This window comes from Loxodonta africana, chromosome 3 (assembly GCF_030014295.1).
Source record: "Loxodonta africana isolate mLoxAfr1 chromosome 3, mLoxAfr1.hap2, whole genome shotgun sequence".
Taxonomy (NCBI): Eukaryota; Metazoa; Chordata; class Mammalia; order Proboscidea; family Elephantidae; genus Loxodonta; species Loxodonta africana.
In genome coordinates this window covers 134,832,649-134,860,425 of record NC_087344.1, presented here as the reverse complement: position 1 = coordinate 134,860,425, position 27,777 = coordinate 134,832,649, and the positions used below count along the sequence as shown (strand labels likewise).

General features: G+C 41.6%; 1 protein-coding gene, 1 long non-coding RNA gene and 1 pseudogene across 2 annotated transcripts in view; 2 read left to right on the top strand and 1 right to left on the bottom strand.

Annotated features, from left to right (window-relative positions):
* The window catches only part of LOC104846006 (uncharacterized), a 40,417-nt gene that overhangs the window by 1,580 nt on the left and 11,060 nt on the right, over positions 1 to 27,777 (top strand). The window lies entirely within an intron of this gene.
* On the top strand, positions 492 to 26,033 carry LOC135230854 (guanylate-binding protein 1-like). The gene is made up of 5 exons (XM_064283083.1): positions 492 to 570; positions 2,972 to 3,181; positions 3,699 to 3,826; positions 5,278 to 5,387; positions 7,742 to 26,033. Exons 1-5 carry the CDS (start codon positions 492 to 494, stop codon positions 7,950 to 7,952), a joined length of 738 nt encoding a protein of 245 aa, XP_064139153.1. The 3' UTR covers positions 7,953 to 26,033.
* Positions 18,760 to 18,907, bottom strand: LOC135230920 (U1 spliceosomal RNA; annotated as a pseudogene).

Here is a 27,777-nt window from a genome sequence, read left to right as displayed (position 1 = left end):
AAATAGGAAATGGGTCTTGATAACTTAAAAAAAAAAAAAGCCTGTTGCCATCTTCCAGTGAATAGATAAGAAGCCCAGTTGGGGCAGCACTGGCATTCTTTTGCATATAAGCCCTCAGTGAAAGCATGTCAGGTAGTTATTGAGTTTTTACTGACAGTAAAAATCAACTTTCTATTGGAAGCAACTTGCTCTTTTTCCATAGGATAAACACTGGGGTGCTTGTAGTCTGTATTTGTTTGTATCTCAAAGAGCTAACGAATGTTATATCATGATCGCTTCAGGTTAAAATGGGTTGAGACACAAGATAAAAACACAAAGACAATGCGTAACTAATAGAAGTCTTTTCACTCCTTTCTAAATCAATAAAACGATCAAAAATTTCAAATTATCTTTACAGGAGAAGGTCTTTTCTCCCTCAGAGCCACTGGTAGGTTTCAACCACCAACCGTTTAGTTACCAGCCAGTGGAGTCCGCGAAGAGGAGGGAGGATGATGGGGTGGCGGTGGCGGCCGAGAGGTGGGGGCAAGAAAGAAAGAAAGAAACAGAAAGAAGGAATGGGGCCGGGCGGGGGTGGGGGGGTGGTGTTGGGAGGAAAAAATCCACCGCCTCCCGGTCGCCGTGCCCGGTCGACCCCGGTTCCGCGGCAGTAGGGCCTTCGGCTCCGAGCCCGGCGGGATGTGTGGGCCCAAGGATCTTTTCCATTAATTTAGGTCTTTAATTCTTTTCTGTAATGCTTTCAGGTGTAGGTTTTTCATAAATGCTTTTAACATGTTGAGAAATTCTTCTTCTATTCTTAGTTTTCTGAGTGCTGTTATCATGAAAGGGTATTGGATTTTGTCAAATGCATTTTCTGCATCAATTTTCATGATCAGCTCTTCTCTTTGTTCTAGTAATGTGGTGTATTAGGATGATTTGGGTGTGTTCAAACACCATTGCTTTCCTACAATAAATCCAATTTGGCCATGGCGTACACTTCTTTTATATGACTTTGGATTTGGTTTGCTAGTATTTTGTTGAGAATTTTTCATCTATATTTTTAAGGGATATTGGTCTGTAATTTTCTTCTCTTGTGGTGTCTTTATCTGGCTTTTGGTTTCAGGGTTCTCCCAGCCTGGTGGAATGCATTAGAAAGTGTTTCCTACTCTGGAAGGGTTTCGGAAGGATTGGTTTGAATTTTTTTTAAATGTTTAGTAGATTTCACCAGCGAAGTCATCTGGTCCTGGCCTTTTCTTTGTTGGGACGTGTTTGATTACTGATTCAATCTCTTTACTTATTGTAGGTCTGTTGAGATTTTCTATTTCTTCTTGAGCCATTTTGGATAATTTGTGTGTTTCTAGGGATTTGTCCATTTCATGAGGATTATCTCATTTGTTGGTGTACAGCGGTCCTAGAATTCTCTAACAATCATATTTATTTCTTGGGTTGGTAATAATGTCCCCACTTTCATTTCTAATTTTAGTTATTTGCATCTTCTCTCTTCTTTGTTAGTCTAGCTAAAGATTTGTCAATTTTATTTATCTTTTCAAAGAACCAAATTTTGGTTTCATTGAGTCTATTATTTTTCTATTCTCTATCTATGCTTTAATATTTCTTATTTCCTTCCTTCTGCTAGCTTTGGGCTTAGTTTCCTACTCTTTTTCTCGTTTCTCAATGTGTAAACTCTGATTACTGATTTGTGATCTTCTTTTTTTAATGTAGGTGTTTATAGCTATAGACTCCTTGTTGCATACTTGTTGCACTACCCATGTATTTTTATATGTCCTGCTTTCATTTTCATTCTTATCTCAGTATTTTCCAACTTCCCTTGTGATTTCTTCTTTGACCTGTTGGTTTGTTGTTGTTTAAGAGTATCCTTAATATTCACATATTTGTGAATTTTCCAGTTTCTCTTCTGTAATTGAGTTCAAAGTTCATTCCATTGTGATCAGAAAAATTCTTTCTATGATTTCAATCTTTTTAAATTGATGATGCCTTGATTTGTTGCTAACATATGGGCTGTCCTAGAGAATGATCCATATGCACTGGAGAAAAAGGTGTACTATGCTATTGTTGAATGTAGTGTTCTATATATGTCTGTTAGGTCTGGTTGGTCTCTAGTGTTTTTCAAATCTTCCACATCCTTATTGACCTTTATTCTAGATGTTCTGTCCATTAGCAAAAGTGGTGTATTGAAGTTTCCAGCTATTATGGTGGAACTGTCATCTATTTCTCCCTTCAATTCTGCCACTGCTTTCTTCATATATTTGGGGGCTCAGTATTAGGTAAATATATATTTATAACTGTTATATCTTCTTGATGAATTGACCCTTCTATCAATACATAATACTTCTTGTTGTCTCTTGGAAAAGTTTTTGACTTAAAGTCATTTTGTCTTATAGCCACCCAGCTTTCTTTTGGTTACTATTTACACAGAATTTTTTTTTTTCATCCTTTCACTTTCAGCTTATCTGTGTCTCATACCTAAAATGAGCCTCTTATAGATAGTGTATAATTGGATTATTTGTTTTTTAATCATTTTTGCTAATTGCTGCCTTTTGATTGGAGAGTTTAATCCATTTACATTTAAAGTAATAATAAAGTTTTTGCCATTTAGCTATTTGTTTTCTGTGGGTCATATACCTTTTCTGTTCTTGATTTCTTTCATTACCTCCTTTTGTATTCATTTGATTTTTGCAAGGCACTGTTTTGATTCCCTTCTCATTTCTGTCTATGTATATATTTGAGATAATTTATTTGTGGTTACCATGGAGATTACATTTAACATCCTAAATTTATAACAATCTAATTTGAAATGATACACACTTTACATCAATATAATATGAAACCTCACCCAGGTGTGCCACAAGGAGTTTTAAAACTGGAACAGGGAACAAAATTCAAGAACAGAAAACAAAAATTTTGTCCATATTATAATGTTTTAGCTCAGCTAACTGTCTAGAAACTGTATTCCATTCCATCTCTTGCCTTGAAGACAAAGGTAACACCGTGGACGTGGCCTCAGAGATCCACATGCCAGGCCCAGTGTGCCTCATTGAGAACATTAATGGGAAACTGACGGCTGATCAGGAAGCTTTGAAGATCCTGTCTGCAGTTATGCAGCCCGTTGTGGTGGTGGCTATTGTGGGCCTCTACCGCACAGGTAAATCCTACCTGATGAACAAGCTGGCTGGGAAGAAAAAAGGTAAGTGGCACCACCAAAGCTCTTCCTAGTACTTTCTGATCACTTACGCTACCCAACGTTGAATACTGGGATGTAAGGGAGAAAGTTTAGAGGTGGAATGAATATTGAAAGCTAACTTTAGGTCCACAGTTGAAATTTTTATCTTCACTCTGTTTGGGAGGATGAGTCAGCTCATTCTTGCTTCATGCATTGCTTTTGTTTCCCCTTTTAACAATATAAATATACCTTTCCTGGATAGAATAAAGCAGTAATAAAAAAAATTAATGTACATGAAAATGAACTCTAAGGTATTTGCTAACATTTTCATGTAGTAACAGGAAGCTTGCACTGATCTTTAAGGTAATGTGTTTCAACCTGTATTGAGTATCCTAATTTCACTATTCTCTGCAATTAAGATCAATATTGGTTGTGGTTTCAGTTGTATCTTCTAACCTTCACTACATTAAGTTTTATGTCAATATCCAGAACCACCTTCTATTAAAACTCCATTCCAAAATACCTCATTTCCCCTTTGCAGGCTTCTCCCTGGGCTCCACAGTGCAGTCTCACACCAAGGGAATTTGGATGTGGTGTGTGCCTCATCCCAGTATGCCAAACCATACCCTAGTTCTGCTTGACACTGAGGGCCTGGGAGATGTAGAGAAGGTAAACACAAATCTTTTAAATTCCACATATGGCAGGTATGTAGCCCTCCCTGCACTATCACTCCCCGAATGTTGATTTATGGTTTCAGTTGATCATATCAATATATTATTCTTTTCCTTTACTTGGTAGCAGTGAAAGTTTGACCTAGGATCTAATTCATTAGCCAACTAAAGCCAGCTATGTGTGAGAAAAGTAAACATAACCTCTCAGCATAAAGTACTCCTTTGGGAGTCAGTGCATGCCATGTACCCTGAACCCCACAGCACAAATATGAGGAGAGGATAATAAGGTCAATTAATTAGGTTATCCCGTCCATAAACTAATGACTAATGACATTTTTAGCCATGTGTCTTTCATATATATCATAGCAAAATGTTTTGTTGAGCCTGCTGAAAGCACCACTAAACCTGATTAGACATTTTATAAACATGCCTGACGTTTCACCACGGGGACACAGAGAGATGGTAAGAGCAGTTTTATCCATAGCAGAACTATTAGTAAGAAAACAAGTCAAAGTGTAAGTTCTGATGACAACATCTTAGTTTATGAAGGAAGATACATTATGACTCTTACAAGTCTTGGGCTAAAAAAATATCACTAAAATAGCATGTTTTAACAATTGTCTAAAAAGTTCTTTACTATGATGTGTCATTGGAATGGAATAGGGTGACATCGAAATTCAGGAGACATGTTTTAATAGTAGCTGATGATAATAGCCACCACTTTTAAGTACTTATGTTCTTAACACACCGGTATGCCTTTATATACAATGTTGTTGTTAGGTGCCATCGAGTCGGTCCCGACTCATAGCGACCCTATGCACAACAGAACGAAACACTGCCCGGTCCTGAGCCATCCTTACAATCGTTGTTATGTTTGAGCTCATTGTTGTAGCTACTGTGTCAATCCACCTCATTGAGGGTCCTCCTCTTTTCCGCTGACCCTCTACTCTGCCAAGCATGATGTCCTCCTCCAGGGACTGATCCCTCCTGACAACATATCCAAAGTATGTAAGACACAGTCTCACCATCCTTGCCTCTAAGGAGCATTCTGGCTGTACTTCTTCTAAGACAGATTTATTCATTCTTTCGGCAGTCCATGGTATATTCAGTATTCTTCAAAAACACCACAATTCAAAGGCGTCAACTCTTCTTCGGTCTTCCTTATTCATTGTTCATTTAAATAATGTATATAATTCATTTAATTCAAGCTGGACAATGAATTATATACAATAAGAATTATATACAATACATTATTTAAATTTCTCAATACTGTAAATTGAATGTTAAGAACTCATTGTACAGATGGAAAATAAATAATACATAGGGGAATGATTTACCTAAGTTTTCACGTGCAATGTGAGGAATAGCTGGAGTTCAAACTTGGTCTATCTAAATTGAAAGAACATGCTCTTAGCCACTCTTCTATGTGGTCTCTGCACTGACTTCTAGGGAGACAACCAAAATGACTCCTGGATCTTTGCTTTGGCGATACTACTGAGCAGCACCTTTGTGTACAATAGCATGGGAACCATCAACCAGCAGGCCATGGACCAGCTGCAGTATCCTTTTTGTGCTCCTGAATAGCACTAAATCTAGAAAGGAGTGGCTTCATTTTTTCACCAGCTATAGAGGTGGACAACTACAGAATTCATAAGTTCTTTCCATAATGAATCACATTATTCTCAACATTCCAGTATACCTCAATCACCCTAAGAAATCCAAACCTACCTGGTCACACATTATCCTCATCTATACAACAGTCTGTACATCCCCTGTATGATTTAATCTCCCCTCTAACTCCAAACACTCAAAGTCCTCTAGAACTTATGTTCTCAGTTCAACAAAATCACTATATCCTTATCATTTTCTCTAAATGTTTCCTTTTAACTGTTACCTGGCTGTCCCCTGCCAACATTGTTTCCCTTGCAGGCCCATCAAGGGGCCTCAAATGCTGATTTTTTTCTCTGTACCTTGCATTTCACAGGTCCCAAAAATGAGTTAGGTGTCATATGTACTCCTTATTACAGCTTTCATATAATTTCTCTTTCTACTCCCAAAGAAAAAGAAAAGCTACTTTGAAGCACATGCCCCCAGATTATATGACCCTTCTTTGTTGCGGTCATCTCAATAAACATACCCCTCATTTGTTAAAGAGTTTTAGCTCCTAGTTCAATGTCTTTCTAGAGACTTCAGCAGCCAATATACACTCATCCAACATTTTGATCTCTCAGTTCCATTATTTCCACACTACCTTTCCTTTCACCTCCCTGTATTACCTAGTCTTAGTCATTAACAACAATTTCACCCATTTCCACAAACTCACTTTCAAGCATTCCATGAAATTAGCTTTTTTGTCGAGGTTACCTTCATGTTTCCATATCGAATGAGCAGGTCTCAGTCCTCATCTTATTTGCTTTTTCATCATTTGAAAAAATGATCTCTTCTTCCCTTCTAAAATGCTTGATTGTTTTGTCGTCTAGAATACCATATTGTTTTTGTTGTTAGGTGCCGTCCGGTTGGTTCTGACTCACTGCGACCCCATGTACAACAGAACAAAACACCATCCAGTCCTGCACCATTCTCATAATCGTTGCTGTGTTTGAGACCATTGTTGCAGTAGAATAGCAAATTTCTCTAATTTTCCACCTTCTTCATTAGCTATACCCTTTCATCCTCTTCCTTTTCTTGGTCTCTAAGTATTATAGCTCTTCAGTTTTGGGGCTTCTTCTCAACTCTTCCAGTCCCAAGGTGCTCAGTATCAATTAAATGTCAATAACCATGAAATTTATATCTCCAGTCATAACCCCTGCTCTCAATTAAAATGAGATTTAAACTTGTATATGCAGCAACTTCTCATTACCTCATTTAGATCCATTAGATGTCAACCTAAATATATACAAAACAGAATTCTTACTTTTCCTGTACAAGCCCATTCTTTCCCAGTTTTCCTCATCACAGTAGGTTCCCACATCATCACCTGGGTGATGATCAAAATTTTGGAATCATCCTGAATGGTGCCTTTCTTTATACCCTAGAAACTATCAATTGGCAAGTCTTGTAAGCAGCACTTTCAAAAAAATTTCCCCAGGCCAATTCTCACAACCTCCTCTATGATAACCCTAAGCTAAGCCATCTATCATCTCTCATCTGGATTGCCTCCTAAATTGCCTAATTGCTCTCCCTGTTTATACTCCTACTTCTTATAGATGCTACACCAGCCATAATGATCTTTTAAAATAATATATCAGACTATATGCTCTCTTAACCCACTCCCCCAAAGGGTTTCCCATTAAATTTAAATTAAAATTTAAATCCCTTACTATGGCTTCCAGGTCTTACATGGTCTGTCTGCTGTCTCTTTTTAGAATCCGTCTTAGCCTCACTGGTCTTCTTGCTATACATTGAACATGCTAAGTTATTTCCTATCTCACAGTTTGCAAGTGCTTTTACCTCTGCCTGGGATGCTCCTTCAGTGGGTTTCTGTGTGGATGCGTCACTCCATTCACTTAGATCTCTGTGCAAACATCAGCTCAGAGAGGAATATCTGGACGACTACATAAACCAACACCAAATGCAGATGCACACATAGTTATCCTCTAACCCTTCAGCCTGGTTTGTTTTTCTTCAAGACAGTTGGTATCAACATCTGATTTTTATTACATTTTTATTTACTTGCTTATTGCCTGTCTTCCTCATTAGAGTGTAAGCTCTATGATGGTAGCATTGGCTCATGCACTGCAATATTTTTAGTCCCCAGAACAGTGCCTGGTTCATAAAGGTGCTCAAAAAATGTTTGTGGACTGAATGAATAAGATAATGAAGAGGAAACAAGTTGTTTCAGATAAGCATTGGAAGTAAATATAGCCTTAAAATGCCACTGATTTTCTGCACTTTTCCTAAGTTAACATCTGAGCTATGTGACTGAGCTGACAGATCGAATCAGAGCAAAATCCTCACCTGAAAATAGTGAGGTTGATGACTCAGTTGACTTTGTGAGCTTCTTTCCAGCCTTCGTGTGGACTCTGAGAGATTTCTCCCTGGAGCTGGAAGCAGATGGACAACCCATCACTGCTGATGAGTACCTGGAGCTTTCACTGAAACTAAAAAAAAGTTCCTGGAACTGATGTTTGGGTAACAAACAGATAACAATATCAAAAATGACCATTTCTGTATAGATGCTGAAAGTTAGATTTTCTTAACCATGCTTCCCTGGCAGTTGTGCTAGATAGTGGGAAAACATCACTTGGCTAAGTTAATTAGATCATATTTCTCTCCTTGGAGAAGGACTTTTCGTTCTCTACCCCCATTCCTTTTTTTTAATTTCTGTTCCATAGTTAGCTGAATTTTATTTCCTTACGTAGGCTTGTGAAAGTTATGACATTGAGGAATCAATTATTTGTAGTAATTAGCTTGAAGTTGTTAAAGTTTGTTTTATGTATCTTGCAGCCCTGTCATTGGGTGAATAAAATATTTAATATGGTTATATCTTCCTGATCAATTGTCCCTTTATTCACTATGTAGTGTCTCTCTTTATCCTTTGTGGTGGATTTAACTTTGAAGTCTATTTTGTCAGAAATTAATATTGCTACTCCTGCTCTTTTTTGATTGTTGTTTGCTTGATATATTTTCCATCCCTTGAGTTTTCGTTTGTGTCTCTAAGTCTAAGGTGTGTCTCTTGGAGGCAGCATATAGACGGATCGTGTTTCTTTATCCAGTCTGAGACTCTCTGTCTCTTTATTGGTGCATTCAGTCCATTTCCATTCAGCGTAATTATTGATAAGTGTGTGTTTTGTGCTGTCATTTTGATGCCTTTTTGTGTGTGTTGTTGACAATTTCATTTTTCCACTTACTTTTTTGTGCTCAGACATTTTTCTTTGTAAATTTTGTGTTCCTCATTTTCATAGTAGTCAAATTTATGTCTGCTGAGTTGTTATGTTTTTCTTGGTTTTGATTTTGAGTTATGGAATTGTTAGACCTCTTTGTGGTTACCTTAATATTTACCCCTATTTTTCTAAGTAAAAACCTAACTTGTATCATCCTGTATCACCTTGTTTTCATCTCCATATGGCAGTTCTATGCCTCCTGTATTTAGTCCCTCTTATTGATTATCGTGATCTTTTACAGAATGACTTCAATGATTCCCTGTTTTGAGCATTTTTTTTTTAATTAATCTTAATTTGTTTTTGTGATTCCCCTATTTGAGTTGATATCAGGATGTTCTGTTCTCTGGCCTTGTGTTGTGTTGTTATCTGATATTATTGATTTTCTGACCAATTTCCTTTAGTATTTATTGTTTGGTTTTTGCAAATTCTCTAAGCTTGTATGTATCTGTAAATGTTTTAATTTCACCTTCATATTTGAGAGAGAGTTTTGCTGGATACATGATCCTTGGCTGGCAGTTTTTCTCCTTCAGTGCTCTATATATGTCATCCCATTGCCTTCTTGACTGCATGGTTTCTGCTGAGTAGTCTGAACTTATTCTTATTGATTCTCTTTTGTAGGAGACCTTTCTTTTATTCCTGGCTGCTTTTAAAATTTTCTCTTTATCTTTGGTTTTGGCAAGTTTGATGATAGTATGTCTTGGTGATTTTCTTTTTGAATCAATCTTATATGGGGTTCGATGAGCATCTTGGATAGATATCCTTTCGTCTTTCATGATGTCTTGGAAGTTTTCTGCCAACAGATCTTCAAGTATTCTCTCTGTATTTTTTGTTATCCCTCCCTGTTCTGGAACCCCAATCACACGCAAGTCATTCTTCTTGATAGAGTCCCACATGATTCTTAGGGTTTCTTCATTTTTTTTTAATTCTTTTATATGATTTTTCTTCAACTATTTTTATATTGGTGTCAATTGCTTTATCCTCCAGCTCCCCCACTCTGCATTCCAATTGCTCCATTCTGCTCCTCTGAGTTTCTATTGAGTTGTCTAATTCTGTAATTTTACTGTTAATCTTTTGGATTTCTGAATGCTGTCTCTCAACGGATTCTTGCAGCTTAATAATTTTTCCACTATGTTCTTGAATAATCTTTTTGATTTCTTCAACTGCTTTATCAATGTGTTCCTTGGCTTTTTCTGTAGATTGCCTTATCTCATTTTTGAGGTCATCCCTGATGTCTTGAAGCATTCTTTAAATTAGTTTTTTATATTCTGCATCTGGCAATTCCAGGATTGTATCTTCATTTGGGAAAGCTTTCGATTCTTTAATTTGGGGAATTGTAGAAGCAATCATGCTCTGCTTCTTTATGTGGTTTGATATCGACTGCTGTCTCCAAGCCATCTATAAGATATTGTAATGATTTATTTTATATTTGCTCACTGAGTCTTGTTTTGTTTTCTTTCAATATACATAGATGGGCTACTAGATTGCTCTGTCTTGATTGTTGTAGCCTTTGAATCACTTATGTCCTATTACCAGCTGGTTTGGGCTGCTACCAGATATATAAGCCTAAGAGTCTATTCACTATTCTTGAGTAGAATCTGATTTTCGGCCACCAGGTGTGTAGTGTAGACTGTCACCTATTCACTTAGAGGAGCAGTGGTGATAGTTGTGTGCACCAGATTCTAGTAGCAGCAGGGGGTCACACTCCAGGGGGGGCAGGATGCTGACAGGCTTCCCCCAAGTGCCAGTGATGTAGGTGTGTCTCTATTCCTAAAGCACTTTGGTGGGTGGGCTTTGCAGCAGTACCTTAGGCACCCAATGCATGTACCTCTACAGATTGTTAGGTGTCACTATCCTTAGACCCCTGTGGCAGGAGGCTAGGTGGTTTGGGTGGAGCTTCAGCCCTCAGTTCCAGTTGTGGGTCAGTGAGGGCTCTGTTTAATAGGTAGAGATATCAGACCTGGGAAACTTGTCTTTCCAGTAATCCACTAAAACAATTACAGTCAGATCACTATCAGAATTGCCTTTGCATTGTAATAGCCACCTTGTTGCCTGTAGGGATGAAAGCCCAAGAGTGTGGATCTCATATGCTTGGCTGGAGCTGGTTCTGTATTTTTATTCCAATTTTGGGAAGTCAGGGAAGGATTTTTGGTCCCTGGGTTTTTTGTAGCTGCTTCTCCCAGGCCAGGAGAATGGGTTAGGAAAAGACAAAAAAAAAAAAAAAAAAACGCAGAGCACTTCACTCTCTGGCCCAGGAAATTCCAATGTTAAGGAAGCCGCCTGGGAAGGGGAGGGGAGGGATCAGATAGATAGGAGAGAGTGAAAAAAAATAGCACCGAGGAATATAGACAAAGTTACTTATCTTGCTTGGTGATGACTGTTTTATCTGAGATTCCTGAGGGGCGAGGGGCGTGTAGCTGGGTCAAGATTGCCCCAGAGGATCAGGCCCCTGTCTTGTGCTGTCTCAGAAGCCATGGTCAGTTCCTCCACTCCTAGTCCAAAGCCCAGCACCCAGGTTCCCCAGCTGGGACTCTGCACTCCAGGCTCCAAAAGCAGTCGCTGCCTCCCACTGACTTCTCCTAGTGTTAGCCGCATCACTGCGCTGCTTACGTGCACTTTCTGGGCTTCCCCCAAGGTCACTTCTGGGGGCTAGGGCTGCGTCCCGTGTTTGTGTTGTCTCAGCTCCCCTGCACCCAGTCCAAAGCCCGGCGCCAAGGTTTTCTGACTGGGATGCTGGCTCCAGGCTCCGAAAACAGTCGCTGCTTCCCCATGGTTGCTCGTTCTCTCATTAGCTGCATCACTGTGCAGCCTGCTTGTGCTGGCTGAGTCTCTGTCACTCAGGTCAACTCTTTAGATCTGTGTTTGATGGTCAGGGTTCGTAGATTGTCATGTATGTGATTGATTCACTTGTTTTTCCAAGTCTTTGTTGCAAGAGCGATCTGAGGTAGCTTCTACCTAGTCAGCCATCTTGACCCCCTGGGTCACATTTTGTACTTCACCTTTTGGGGCTCTCTGGTTATAGATCTAGAATCAAAAATGGGTAGTGGGGTTGAATTCTGGGAATATTCAGGAATGTCTTGTAAGACATCTATTTCAGGTGATGCCCCAGGCAGTGCCACAGGTGCCAGCTCAAATGATGTTTCAGACAAAGACTCTTCAGGCACTGGTGGGTTAATGTCATCATTTGGGGATGGAAGGTATAATGGTTTTACTCGGGAGGGTGGCTAAGCAGATAAAGATGGAGTGATCTCTATAGATGAGAGTAAGAGGGCTGGTTCTGCTGGCAGAAATGATTTAATGGAATTGAGGGGATCGGTGTCCCCATCTTCCTAACTATCTTCTCATGTGTCTCCATCCCACGTTTCAGAATCCCTGTTCTTGCCAATCAATGTCCTCATTTTAACTTTAGCGTCCACTCAAGTTTGGGACAACAACTGGCTTTATAATTCATCCAGTCTTACGATAAGATTATGGGTTAGGTTTTTGGCAATATCAGCTCTGTTACTACAAGAAATAAGGCTTTCCTTCAGGGCACAAGTGGCAACTTTGAGGTCAAGAGACACTTGAGCTGTGACTCTGAAGTCCTGAGCTCTTTCTTTCACTACTTTGTCTAGTAAAAGTAGGGCCAACCAACCAGCTTCCCTATACTGCTCATTCTGACGTAATTGTAGAAAAGTATGAAACATGAAATAACTCAGAGCCTCATTTCTCACCAATACTCGATCTATTGGTGGTGATATTTTGCATATTAATATTGCCATCTCATGTCATGGATGAGCAGCATCCTCCTTACTACTGAAAGTAGAGTCATGAGCACCTTAATGACTAGTCATTCTTGAGATCCAATTTAAAAAACTCATCCTTACAATTCTATTTCTGTGGAACCACTCTTAGTACCAGATGTCTTAGGTTGGGTTCTCTAGAGAAGTTCTCTCTCCCTGGATCAAGTACCAATAACTGGAGGTCAGATGATGGCAAGCCAGATGCAGGATCCAGAGTAAGCAAGCAAGCTTTGCCAGAACATCTGTAAGTATATTTGATGTAGGCCACACCCCTAAGGGAACTCCACTTACAACTGATCGGCTGATCGCATCAGATCACATCATGGAGGATGACTACATCAGTATATAACCACCAGATTACATCTTTACTCAACTGTCAAACTACATTATTATGCAACTGCCAAACCACTGAGAATCATAGCTCAGCCAAGTTGACACAGAACCTTAACCATCACACAGAATAAGCCCATTTATTACCTTAATATTTCTCTCCACTAGTAACTTAAACAACCTATAAGTAATTTTATCTACTCTAAAAATGTTAAATTCTGCTTATGTAAACATTTACCTACTCTACTTTTGCTTCCTAGGAAAGGTAAATCTCATGACTGTCAAACAGATGTTCACATTCTAAACTGGCCTCATTCTAGCTTCACTGCGGCCAATCTGGATGACAATCCTTATGAAATATTCTTTGGTTATTAAATTTAACAATACAGCTATGGCAAGGGAACATTTCTACTAATATGGTATAAAATCCAAATATTATGTTATAAAATAATCTTTTACTAATAGGTCATTCTACTCAGATAACTGGTGAGAATATTGCATTTGGCTAGAGGCCTAAGAGAATTAATTTCTAGCTGTATACACAGGTCATTCCTTGGGGAGATTTATCTCTCATTCAGAGAACTCTGTGCTTGTGAATTTGTTGAGGGTCTGTGACTGTCTATTGCTGTGATTCAAGTCAGACTATGTTCACCAGACCTCGAGTGTTTCTGCTTATCTGAATCAAGTAAAAATTTAATAGGCTGCCCATCTATTTCATTTCTAGGGACACTGATCAATGAGTTAATGTCAAAGGGCTTTGAGGATCAGGTCATTCTGATTACTGTTTCAGCTCTGTTACTCATTGTGTTTTAAGATTAAATGTTGTCACTTTACCCTTCCAGTCCCATCTTCCCATCATCCCCATGCATTTCAAAGATCCCAGTTCAATGGCAGCAGTTTCCACTGTTCTTTATAAAACAGCTACCACAGAGTTCTTTAAGGATGTGGAAACAGTTTTCTTGGATGTATTTCTCACAGCCTTGGCAAAGATAGTGTCTTCTTGACCTTTCCAGTGGATAAAAATAGGGATAAACAAGCATGTCTGTGGAGTGTACAATTAATTTTACTCAAAGGATTTGGTCTTTTGTCCTGGTTCGTAGAAGGTAATCTGTAAACTCTTGAGATTTCCCCAGTGACTAGAGTTTTTGTAATTCACGGAGTGGCTCCGGGTCATACCTGAGAGTTTATGCTGAAGGGCCAAGAGGGGCCTCTTTGAGAGGACAAAGGGGGAGGTCCTCAAGAGGCTTGTCTAGAAGGATATTGCCAAAGGAAAGGAGTAACCAAGAATCTTGAGATATCTGAGAGTATCCAGAGGACGCAAATTTTACCACAGTATGAGGAACAAATTTGTCAAGGGAGCCTCAACATCCTTGAAGACTGCTGTGATTGCTATTTTATGTAACTCAGATTTGACATTGGGAACTGAATTTAGACACTTAAATACAATGGGGCTGATTGGATCCTGTAGTAGTAGGAGCCAATTAGCAGCACTCAGTCAACAAAGATAAGGTGGGGATGGTTACTGTAATGGACAGTGGAGTCGAAGTGGTAATCAGAATAGTCTGACTCATGTAGACTTATGACATTGGCTACTTAGTCATTGTGTCTCTAGAAGTGAAATACATAGGAAATCTACTAAATATTTACTTGATCCGTACAAGCGGTTGAATTCTAGGTCAAGTGAACAGCAGTCTAACTAAATTACCAGAATAGACTCATGGCCCCTCAACCAATTTCCAGACTTGAGTGAGTTTAAAGACCCACAACACTTTGAATGAAGGGGTGGCAGGGTCCCCTTGAGGAAGGACTCCAGTACTCTGCCAAAAATTTTTACTGTTAATCTTTCTCCCAGCCTTCCCCAAATGGATCTAGGGCCATTCAGAAGTGACTGTTCTTTGGGGAAAAGGAAATAATGAGACTTTTCCAGGATTACTGACTCTCAACTCACACTAATTCCAGGAGACCCAAAGTATCACTGAGAACCACCAGTCAGAGGGGGGCATATGGAGGTCAGGTTATTAATGGAGCCTTAGCTCATGTTCATCTCACAGTGTGTCCAGTGGGTCTCCAAACCCATCCTGTAGTGATTTCCCCAGTTCAGGAATGCATTATTGTGATATATTCAGCAACTGGCAGAACCCCCACCCACATTGGATCCCTGACAAATGAAGTAAGGGCTATTATGGTAGGAGAAGCCAAGTAGAAGCCATTAAAATTGCCCCTACATGAGAAAATAGTAAATCAAAGGCAATACTTCATCCCTGCAGGGGCTGCAGAACTTACTGCCACCATCAAGGATTTCAAGGATGCAGGGGTAATGATTCCCACCACATTCACATTCAACTCACCTATTTAGCCTGTGCAAAACACAGATGGATCTTAAAGAATGACAGTGGCTTATTGAAAACTTAACCAGGTGGTGACTCCAATTGTAGCTGCTCTTCTAGATGTGGTTTCATTGCTTAAAGAAATTGATACATCTCCTGGTACCTGGTATGCAGCTATTGATCTGGCTAATGCCTTTTTCTTCATTTCTCTTTCGAAGAACCATCAGAAGCAGTTTGTCTTCGCCTGGCAACGCCAGCAATACACCTTCAGTTGCCTACCTCAGAACTATATCAACTCTCTAGACCAGTGTCATAATTTTGTCCGCAGGGACATTGATCACCTTTCCCTTCCACAAGACGTCAGGCAGGTCTACTACATTGATGACATTATGCAGATTTGACCTAGTAAAGAAGAAGTGTCAATGACTCTGGACTTACTGGCAAAACAATTGCATGCTATAGGGTGGGAAATTAAATCCACAAAAATTCAGGTACCTTCCACCTCAGTAAAATTTCTAGGGGTCCAGTGGCATGGGCCATGTTGAGATAGATCTTGTAAAATGAAGGATAAGTTACTGTATCTGGCCAGTCCCACAACAGAAAAGGAGTCATAATACCTAGCAGACATCTTTGAATTTTGGAAGCAACATACCGCTTATTTGGGTGTGCTACTTGGGCCTATTTATCAAGTGACTCGAAAAGCTGCTAGGTTTGAGTGGGACACAAACCAAGAGAAGGATCTGCAACAGGTTCAGGCTGCAGTGCAAGTGGCTTTGCCACTTGGGCCATATGATGCAGCTGGTACTATGGTGCTTGAAGTATCAGGGGCAGATAGAGATTTTTTTAAGTCTTTGGCAGGCCCCTATTGATGAATTACAGTGCGGACCCTTAGGATTTTGGAGCAAATCCCTGCCACCGTCTGTCGATAACTACTCTCCTTTTGAAAAACAGTTTTTAGCTTGTTACTGGACCCAAGTAGAGACTGAACACTTAAGCATGGGACACCAAGTAGCCATGCAGCCTGAGCTGCCCATCATGAACTGGGTGTTGTCTGACCCACAGAGTCATACATTTGGATGTTCACAGCAGCACTCTATCATTAAATGGAAGTAGTATATACGAGATTGGGCCTGAATAGGATCTGAAGGCACAAGTAAGTTGCGTGAGGAAGTGGCCCAAATGCCCATGGTCTCCACTTCTGTCACATTACCTACAATCTCCCAGTCTGCACCTATAACCTCATGGGGAGTTCCTTATGATCAATTCGCTGAGGATGAGAAAGCTTGTGCCTGGTTTACAGATAGCTGTGTGTGATATGCAAGCACCACTGGAAAGTGGACAGCGGCAGCACTACATCCCCTTTCTGGGAACTCCCTGAAGGACAGCAGTGAAGGGAAATCCTCCCAATGGGCAGAACTTCAAGCAGTGCACCTGCTTGTTCACTTTGATTGGAAGGAGAAATGGCTAGATGTGGGACTGTATACTGATTCATGGGTTGTGGCCAATGGTTTGGCTGGATGGTCAGGGACTTGGAAGGAACATCATTGGAAAATTGGAGACAAGGAGGTATGTGGATACATCTCTCTGAATTGGCCAAAGAAGTGACGATATTTGTATCTCATGTAAATGTTCGCCCAAGGATGACAGGAGCAGAGGAAGATTTTAATACTCAAGTGGATAGGAGGATACATTATGTGGAAACCTGTCATCATCTTTCCCCAACTGTTTCCATCATTGCTCAATGGGCTCATGTACAAAGTATCCATGTACAAAGGTTATTCTCAGGAGGGTTGGGTGGTTACGTAATAGGAATTGGAGATAGCCCCTAGGAGGCTGGCACCACCTCCAGTGGCTTTCTGGGCATGCCATGGGTGTGGGGTGTGTTGGGAAGCTGAGCAAGGTAAGAATGTGAATGGGGCAAGTGTGTGACAAGCTACCAGCAAGGACTTTGCCACATGCCATCTCATGGATGCCAAGACTGAACACCCACTGGGAGAAATCAAAGTTGGAAAATATTTGTGGAGGCTTTCATACAAGCATTTATCAGATCCAGAAAGCAACCACCACTGCAGTGAAGATTTGCCGTTAGGAAACCCTCAAAGGCTGTACTTTGAGAAGCATTGGATGGGTTTGAAGGACAATTTCTGCAGGGAGTTCACTAATGCTATAGGGCCCAGGAGCTTATATGCTGGTCCTGTGAATCTCCTGGTGGAGAAAAAGGCCTTTGTGAGAGCACAAGGGGCAGTGAGGATAGCGTCATCCTTGATTTCTTCTCCTCTCTCCAAGATGCTCCTAGGAAAGAATGAGCTATGGAAGCAGCATTCCATAGCAACTCAGTGCAGAGTCAAGGCTTCTGCTGGAATTTCCCCCAGGCTTCCCTTATCAGTAACAGCTGGCCCCACAGGCTAATCCACCCATTCCCTAAGGTGCAATGGAGAGATTCTGCCATCACCATCAAGGTTTGCATACTGAGCCATTCCCAGATACTCCCCCAGGGCCCTCAACAGGCTGTGCCAAGAGAGGAGGCAAGGGGAAGAGTTCACGCAGGAGTCTCTGTTGCTTCTTCGTATTGTTAGAAAATGTTCACCCAACTCCCTCCCCAACCATGGAGATGAAGCTCAGTCTTGTCCACCAGCTCTGAGTCTATAAGTGCAGAGGTCATCTGGGAAAGAGGAAGACCAAAGGAAGGAAGAGGGAGGATGCTGGGTGAGATTTCAGAAGTAACTGGATCGTCGGAGAGGGGAGAGGGAGCCTTCCTGAAAGAGGTGCCTCCTTCACTCCAGTCCCCATTGAGGCTCTAGAGAGGCCTTTTCGCGCAGTGGAAAGCAGAAAGGCAAAGTCTTCCATGCTTTCCAACGAGGCATGCACTATGCCCTTTCTCCTGCTGGTGACAGCCAACCAGGCTAGAGAAGTTACAGCTGCCCCCACACAGGGCTGTTCCCCAGCAAAGAGCTGTGTTATCTGTGTCAGGAGCCTACAGCAGACCTGGAGGAAAGAGAAGCTTTCCACTGGACAATAAAGCAAGAACCAGAGCTCATTTAGACACTTTACTCACGATATGAGAAGACTTTAAGATGAGGGTGCACATCCATTTCCGAGGTAGGGCTAAAATCGATATTGGGAGAGCCACACCTGGACGTTTTCATCCACTGGCTCGATTCCCATCTACCCCAGAAGGCTTCATACCAGAATCTCATCTCTCACTACCACCTCTTACTGGTCCCTCCCCACTCCACAGCCAAAGGTGCTTCTCCCTCAAGAGTCCTCCTCTCAACCTGCTTCCCCACCTCCAGCAGTGCCCTTGATGGTAGGCCCAATGCACAGCCAGAGTCAGTGTCTTAGCTGCAGGTGGGAACAGTTGGTCCTTAGTGCATATGAGACTGGTGGGTGAAGTTGCAGATTCTGGAGTGTCTCAGGGAGAGTAAAGAGCCTCTGAGCAGGCAGCAGAAGCACAGATGGCACTTCTGTCAAAGAAGTCAAAAATGAGAGTTTGAAGAGAGAGACATAGGGAAGAGTAGAGAATTGAGTCACGGGTAAGAAAAGGTGATGAGACAGCAGCTTTACTGGGCGTGGCAGCCAAGGTTAGCAAAGTCTGTTTTAAATGGAAGATCAGGGGAATTCCCACTACCACAAATTATGGAGTCCAGTTTCCCATGTGTGGGGAAATCACAGCAGTCAGCAAAACCTGAGTGTAATGTATGAACCTCACCCTGGGAAAGCCACGTTTGTGATCATGGTATCGCCCCTGCTGGCTAAGTATGACTACATTTTCTATGAGTACAGTGCAACCTCCAACATTTGCACTGTACATTCAATGTTACTACCCTCCTCTCGATCCACCCACCACCATTCTTGCAAACCATTCTCCGTAAAAACATTCAGGCGCCAACTGGAACCCACAGCCTGGCCAACCACACTGCCTTGAAGCACAGACCCTGACCAGCTGCCACTGCATTGTCTCATCTGCATACTTACCAGGCTGCCTCCATGGGCTCAAGCAACTCCACCTCCTTCACTGTTGCTTCCCTCTTGGACACAAGACAGATGTGAACATTTCTTGGGAGTATTGAATGCAAAAGAGAAAACGTGACGTGCCTGGGAGAGTCCATGGGGATTAAATATCATAGCAGTGGTGGAATTATGGGGCTTTACTGTAGTACCATCATATTGATATTCTGGTGTTTGTACACTTACCTTCTGCTTATGGAACTGATACCTGCTTTCATTGGCGGGAGCCAGCAGAGTTGAAAAGTCAGATGACATGAGAAAAAGAAAATGAATGTGCTTAAAAAGGACATTTAAAAAGTATATTTAGTACTTGACTGAGGAGTACATGGACCGGACAAAAGGATAGGGGGCAGGGCGAGCTCCTGGCTGCTGTGGGATTCATTGGCTCTTCATGCCTTCTGTAGAAAATGCTGAGTCTGGGTCTCAGTCTGGGAGAGGGCCCTCTCAGGAGGCCCCACCTGCCCCTCGAAGACCAAATGACCTTGTTTTCTTTTCCTGGGAGGCCCATCCAAGGATCTCCCTGGATCAGACCATCAATTAGAATGGGAGTCAGAGCCATGTCATCTGTGCAGGAGCCTGGTGGAGTTTCCCTGGAGAAACTCAAATAGTTTTGAGGCCTCCTTCTCTCCTCCTCATACCTTCTCCTGCTTCTCCCTCTTCTTCCTCCTTTTCTTTTATTTATTGACTTCTGAGGGTCACTGGGTTCCTGACATATAAACTTCCTGGGTTGTTAGGGGATGAAGAGATGTAAAGAAGAGAGGTTCATGGGGAGAGGGGCTGCAAATGGGAATGAAATCTGAGTATGGCGGTGGAAGGCAAGGGCTCTGAGGCCAGACCCTTCGGCAAGTCACTAATCCTCTCTGGATCTTAAAGTATTCATCTGTGCAGTAGTGATAATGATAAAAACAAATAATGATACTACTAATAAAAGCATAAGCCAGTTTCCATGAAGCCTGTTTCGACTCATGATGACCCCATGTGAGTCAAAGTAGAATGGTACTCCATAGCATTTTCAATGGCTGATTTTTTCAAAAGCAGACTGCCAGGTCTTTCTTCCACAGTACCACCCAGGGACTCTATGATGATGACAGGAATAGAAATACATCCTTCTGGGTTGTTATGAAGGTCAAAGCTGTTAAGGCACAGAAAGCACTTAGAACTTTTCCTGGGAGAGCACCACAGGTATTTTTGTCATGGGTGAATTTCTACCTTCACATGCCACAACTCACTCTCCCCACAAACAGTCCCTGAAATGGATGGAGTAGTGTTCAATGGCTCCTATGAGCTCTTCACCTCGATTGGTGTCAGCTGCAAGGACAGGATGCTAAATAGTGTATTGGTGTATTGCACACTTCATTTGCCATGAAGTGAGTTCCTTCATCAGACACAACGCTGTGTGGAATACCATCATTGCTGATAACACATTTTGAAAGTCCACAGCTGGCAGTTGTGGCCGTAGCTTTGGACTCAGGGAAGACAAATTTATAACCAGCGTAACTGTCTATTCCAGAAGAAAGAAACACTGCCCCTTCCATCACGGAAGTGGTATAAACAACCCTTCACCAGGTTGCTGACTGATCACTCTGGGAAATGGTGCTGTATCTGGGACTCAGTGTTGGTCTCTGCTTCTGGAAGAGCGGGTACTCAGTAGTGACTGTAGCCAAGTTGGCCTTGGTCAGTGGAAGTCCATGTTGCTGAGCCCATGCATAATTTTCATCCCTGCCATCATGGACACTTTGTTTAAGAGCTCTCTGGGCAATGAAAGGATTGACTGGAGAAAAATGCTGACGAGTATCCATAGAACAAGTCATCCTATCCACTTGAATATTAAAATCCCCTTCTGCTGAGGCCATTTTTTTGTGAGCATTCACATGGGACATAAATATCTTAAATTTTTTTGCCCATTCAGAGAGGTCTGTCCACATACCTCTTCCCCAGGCTCCGTTGTCATCAATTTCCAATCATATACTTTCAAATCCTTGACAACCCAACAAATCATTGTGTACAATTGCATGAATCTTTATACAACTGCACATCTGGTCATTTCTTATTCCAAGCAATAACGACAACCAGGTGCATTACTCAAAGTTGTGCCCACTGGGAGGATTTCCCTTCATCCTTGTCTCTCACCGATGTCCCAGAAAGGGGTTGTAGTGTTACAGCTGTCAACTTTCAGGTGGTGCCTGCGTATCACGGCCATCTGTAAATCAGGTCCAAGTTTCCTCTCCCTCAGTCAACTGATCATAGGGAACTCACCATGAGACATAGGTGCAGCCTGGGAGCAATCCTATACAGGAATGGACATTGAGATGGGCACTACGCACAGAGGGCACTCCATAAATGTTAAGTGTGGAACAGGGGTTAGCTGAGAACATTTTGTAAGTTTGTAAGCATTTGTCAATCTGAAAGCATGTGTATTGTTTTCTTTAATAATAAGGGGGGAGGGGAACCACAAAATGAGTGAGCTATTAAAGCTTGAATCTCCAGTGAAAATACACTAGGTTCTGATATTCTGGAGCCCTGGTTGCATGGTGGTTAAGAGCTCAACTGCTAACTAAAAGGTTGGCAGCTCGAATCCACCATCTGCTCCTTGGAAACCGGGGCAGTTCAATTCTGTCCTATAGGGTCACTATGAGTCGGAATCAACTCGGTGGCAACAAATTTTGTTTTGTTTTGGTTTTGGTCTTCTGACATTCTATGAGCCAGACTGAGCTCTCAGAGGATCCTGACGTGGCCCCATTGTCTCTTCCAACCACATCACCTTGCTGACCTACACACAAACCAAAGACCCCTGTCCCATTTTACTTTCCTACCTTGGAAGGTTCAAGTCTCCAATTGCAATAATGAAAGATTCTAGAGGGAAAATATTAAACAACACAGGAAGCATCAAGAGAAGATGGAAGTAATACACAGAGACACTGTATCAAACATTGACATTCAACCATTTCAGGAAGTAGCATATGATCAAGAACCAATGGTTCTGAAGAAAGAGGTCCAAGCTGCATTGAAGGCATTGGTGAAAAACAAGGCTCCAGGAATTGATGGAATGCCAGTTGAGATGTTTCAACAAACAGATGCGATACTGGAAGCACTCACTGTTTAAGAAATTTAGGAGACAGCTACCTGGTCAACTAACTGGAAGAGATCCATATTTGTACCCATTCCAAAGAAAGGTGATTCAACTGAATGTGGAAATTATTGAACAACATCATTAATATCACAACCAAGTAAAATTTTGCTGAAGATCATTCAAAATCAGTTGCAGCAGTACATCCACAGGGAACTGCCAGAAATTCAAGCTGGATTCAGAAGAGGACGTAGAATGAGGGATATCATTGCTGATGTCAGATGGATCTTGGCTCAAAGCAGGGAATACCAGAAAGATGTTTACCTGTGTTTTATTGACTATGCAAAAGCATTCAACTGTGTGGATGATAACAAGTTATGAATAACATTTCATAGAATGGGAATTCCCAGAACACTTAATTGTGCTCATGAGGAATCTGTACCTAGACCAAGAGGCAGTCGATCGAACAGAACAAGGGAATACTGGGTGGTTTATGTAATAAAAACTTTATCCAATCTGTATGCTGAGCAAATAAACTGAAAAGCTGGACAATATGAAGAGAACACGACGTCAGGATTGGAGGAAGATTCCTTAACAATCTGGGATAAGCAGATGATGCAACCCTGCTTGCTGAAAGTGAAGAGGGCTTGAAACACTTACTGATAAAGAACAAAGACTACAGCCTTCAGTATGGATTACACCTGAACATAAAGAAAACAAAAATCCTCACAACTGGACCAATAAGCAACATCAGGATAAACGGAGAAACGACTGAAGTCATCAAGGTTTTCATTTTACTTGAATCCACAATCAATGTGCATGGAAACAGCAGTCAAGAAATCAAATGATGCATTGCATTGGGCCAATCTGCTGCAAAAGACCTCTTTAAAGTGTTAAAAAGGAAAAATGTCACTTTAAGGACTAAGGTGCGCCTGACCCAAACCACGGTGTTTTCAATCATCTAGTATGCATGCAAAAGCTGGGCAATGAATAAGGAAGACTGAAGATAAATTGACACCTTTGAATTACGGTGTTGGCACAGAATATTGAATATACCCTGGACTGCCAGGAGAATAAACAAATCTGTCGTAGAAGAAGTACAGCCAGAATGCTCCCTAGAAACAAAGACAGCAAGACTTTGTCTCATCTACTTTGGACATGTCCTCAGGAGCGAGACCCTGGAAAAGGACATCCAGCTTGGTAAAGTTGAGGGTTGGAGAGAAAGAGGAAGACCCTCAATGAGATGGATGAACACAGTGGCTGCAACAATGGGCTCAAGCATAACAATGATTCTGAGGATGGTGCAGGACTGGGCAGTGTTTCATTCTGTTGCATGTAGGGCTGCTATGATTCAGAACCCACGTGACGGCACCTAACAACAGCAACCGCCTTGAAAAGTGGCCACTGGTTTCCAGGTGGTTGAGGAAGGGCCAAGCCTGGCTTTGCCACCATCAGCAGCCAAATGCTGAGCCCTGCCTGTCAGTGATATCACCCTGATCCCAGAGACCCAGAAGGTGGCACCATTTATATTTGTGCCTGGGGATACTGAGATGGCAGGTACCCAGGCAGGAGTTTTCCTGGATTGAAAATAATCCACTTGAGACTAGAAGGCTTTGGGTTGGCAGATGAGGCCACACATACTCTTTGATTACTGCTATCCTTAATCCTCCAGCCTAAAAAGAAGTTTCTAGAGAGACAAAAGAGGGTGGGAGAGAAAGTTATTGATCTCTACCCACAGGGAGAGATAAAAGGGTAAGAGCGGAAATAGAAGCAGGGCCTCAAAGCTTCTGAGAACCATGAAAATAAGAAGTTGGACAACTATAGACAAAGAACAAATTTATGTGAAATTTTCAGGGTTCTAGAACCTTTTAAACTTATTATTTGTATTATTTATTTATTTTTTTAAGCATTTCTCCATCCATTAACTCATACATACATACATTTATTTTATTTCTACATGGTGGGTACTAACATCTGTAAATAATGCAGTAAAAGTTCAAACTTGTATCAGGACCTTAGGGGCCAGAAGTGTTTCAGCATAAGCACTTGTGGTTCATTAGGGAGTTAATACAACACACAATCCTTACATCACACATCTCTGCAGTGGTGTCTGGGCAATATTCCATAATTAAACGTACTTATATTTCTACTATGAAATGAATGTAGATTTTCACAAAGTAGGCTAACCAAGGAAATCAAACAGCTTCATGTCAGTTCAGGTGAGGGAGACAAGGCCCTTGGATCTGTTCCACACTCCAGTAGGGGTTTTTCTCTGTCCTTCCCTCCAAACATCCTCAATCTTAATCAGGTTTATTTATTTTTTAATGTTTTTCATATGCCTTTTACCACTTAGTTTTCCTGATAATGCCTTTATCAGACTTTCATCATTGATGCCTGCATTCTTGCAATCTCCTTCCAACGGCTTTCTCTGATTCTCCCATCTCCATTCTATCAAATGTCTCACCAATTTCATTACCCAAAAGTCCTCAGTAACTTAGGACACTTAGACGGCACTGGGAAGAAGGAAAGGATTAATGATAATGCATATTGATATGAATAGCAAAACATCTTAAACCACCAAACCTGCCTGGTGAAAGAATTGTCAAACAGAAGAACAGATCTTAGAGTTGAAAGCATTGAAAGCAGCAACTGATGCTTTTCATGTCGTGCAGTTTCTCCTAAAACGTCTTGTGAGGGAAGCTCACTCACAATCAGCCATTATATCATTAGATAGCTCTGGTGGTCAGGAAAGCGCCTGTATTATGGCCCATACCTGTCGTCCTGTACTCCTCACCATCGTTCCCTATTCAACTCCATGAGTGTCACAGAACACTCCTGTCACAAAACACTCCTTCTTCTCTCAGAAGTCCTTCAGATATTTCATGTTGGATGTTGTCTTAGAGATTTATATCAAGGAAATGGCTCATGGGGTTGTAGAGGCTGAAAAGTCCCAAATCTGTGAGTTAGGTTGGTGGCCTCTCCTGCCTCACTTAGCTGCACGGGCTGGTGAACCCAAGATCTGCAGGTCAGGAGCAGACCTCTGGCTCAGAGGCTGTGGAGGCTGATGAATCCCAAGATTAGCGGGTAAGCTGCTAGCTCAGGTACAAAGAACTGGAACTGAGATGAGGAGCCAGCTGCAGGATCTGGAGTGAGTCAAGACCAACAAACTGCCAGAAAGTCTACATATAATGGATGTAGGTCATACCCCCAAAGAAACTCCCTTTCAACTGACTGGCTATTTTTACCAGATTTCATCATGGAGGTGATTACATCATTACATAATTGCCAAACTACATGATAACTGCCAAACCACTGAGTATTACGGCCCAGGCAAGTTGACACACAACCTTAACCATCACAGATGTCATTCCACTATACGTTGCTGTTTTGTTCTCCAGTCTTAAAATTCTCAGTATCTTCAGCTCTCTCCAGTGTCTGACCCCTCACCATTCCAGCCCCGTCTTCAATATGACCTGCAGTCAGTCAAACCCAAACCCCAAACCCATTGCCACTGAGTCAATTCTGACCCACCGCAACCCTATAGGACAGAGTAGAACTGGCCACATCAGGTTTCCAAGGAGTAGCTGGTGGATTCGACCTTCTGACCTTTTCGTTAGCAGTCAAACACATAATCACTGCATCACCAGGGCTCCATGGGCAGTCACCACCTCCGTTAAAGTCTGGGGCCAAAGATATAACAATTCTTCAGCTGTAGGCTCATCCTATTATATGGATATTTTATTTAAAGTATGAAATAAATGTTTAATTGTTTAAAAAAATTAGGAGACTCCAATTTCCTAACTCGATATGTTTTGATGTACTAGTTGTATAAAAAAAAAAAAAAAAAAAAGTTGTATAAGGAGTACAAATTATTTTAAAGAAATTTTGTTGGTTGAAACATTAATATATTGGTCCTTTGACAAGGTCACGTGGTGAAGTGCATTCCTTTCCTTGATTATGCCTGCATAAACACACTGGGGAAAGGAAACTGTGCATTTATGACTGCATTCTTTTATCCATCAACCCTTACCTCCTGTAATACAACCAGATATAAAGTGGGCCTTCCTACACCCAGTGTTTACATCCAATATAGTCCAATCCATTTGCCACACTGCATCCTGAGTGAGTCTTCCACAGCCTGTATCTGGATGTACCTGAAGGCTAATCCACTTACTGTCCTTACATTTCTTTAGGGAAATGTCTTAATACATTTATTATCTGTACCCTGGTGCCCTCCATGCTCATCATCCGAATATCTCTTGACATTTCCCAAATCCATCAGCGGTGAATCACTTCCCATGTCACGAGCTCTTTCACTCCCAGGCACATGCTTTCATCTGGTGCCAGACAGCAAAAGTGCATCCAAGAATAGAGCAAAGGTGAAGTAAATACTGGGGCAGTGGCCTGCAACCCATCAAGGCAGAGCTGAGAGAATGCAGGGACAAAGCAGAAGAGGTTGGGCAAGGGGGCAACAGCCTTCCAGGATCTGTTTGCTATACATGGTTAGTTGTATTTATTAAAGCTCTCAACTCTTTAAACCTCTATTTGGTGGTTTAGGCCTTTATAGTTTTCTGAGAAGAGTTATTTGGGGTAGAGGTATGTGTATAAATGTTAATAGAACTATATACATATTTATCTGGTATAAATATGGAATATTAAAACTGCCTGTCGTTGTCTCAAGACCCAGATGCAGATTTAGATTCATTTTCTCTTAAGGAAGTCAACCTATTCTGTAACCATACTCTGGAGTGGAGGAAAGCCAAGTGGGACCCTCAGGAAATACTTTTTGTGCTGGCTGCCATTGTCACGGGCACTTACTCAGTTTCAGTGTCAGCTTGTGGAGAAAATTCAGTAAGTAGAAGAGAAAAGAACTTTAAAGAATTTCCTGATCTAAAATCTTACATAAAGTCAGCACTGTCCTATAATCCCACTCCACCCCAGAAGCTGGTGATAATTTTGGTCATCTCTGACGAGAAACAGAGAAATGAGGTTTGTTTTGCCATGTGAAAGTCAGGTTGGACAGTAATGGCAATCCTTTCCTATGTCTTGAAAGTCAAAGATGGAGCTATCGCCCTTCTCCATCCTCCCCCCCTCTTTTCATTTTTCCATCATAGTGAAGCTGCTGAGGCTTCCCGCGCTCTGCTACAATTTCCACCCCCTCGAAGCCCGCCAAACCGTGGTTTCTAACTGTCGTTTGGCCAGACTGCGCAGCAGACTCTTACTGTGGTTTGAATTTGGTGCTAGAATCCTGCACGTGTGCAAACCAAGATCTTAGTGCATGCACAGGACCTAAAGAGCTGTGGCCCCAAACTTGATCCCAGAGGTGCACTTCGCCTGAGAGGAAGATGTTCCCCAGCACACAGCTGCATCCGAGCCCATTTGAAAAGCAAAAGTTCCTTTCCTTTACAAATGACTCAGCACCTGGGTCTCTAAGTATGGACATGGGAGGGATCGGGATATCAGATTTTGGGCACCAACCCTGCCTCCTGGGGGCATAAAAGATCCAAGCTCCCCTAGGGGTGGCAGCATGTGGTCTTTCAGCTGCTAGGCCCCAC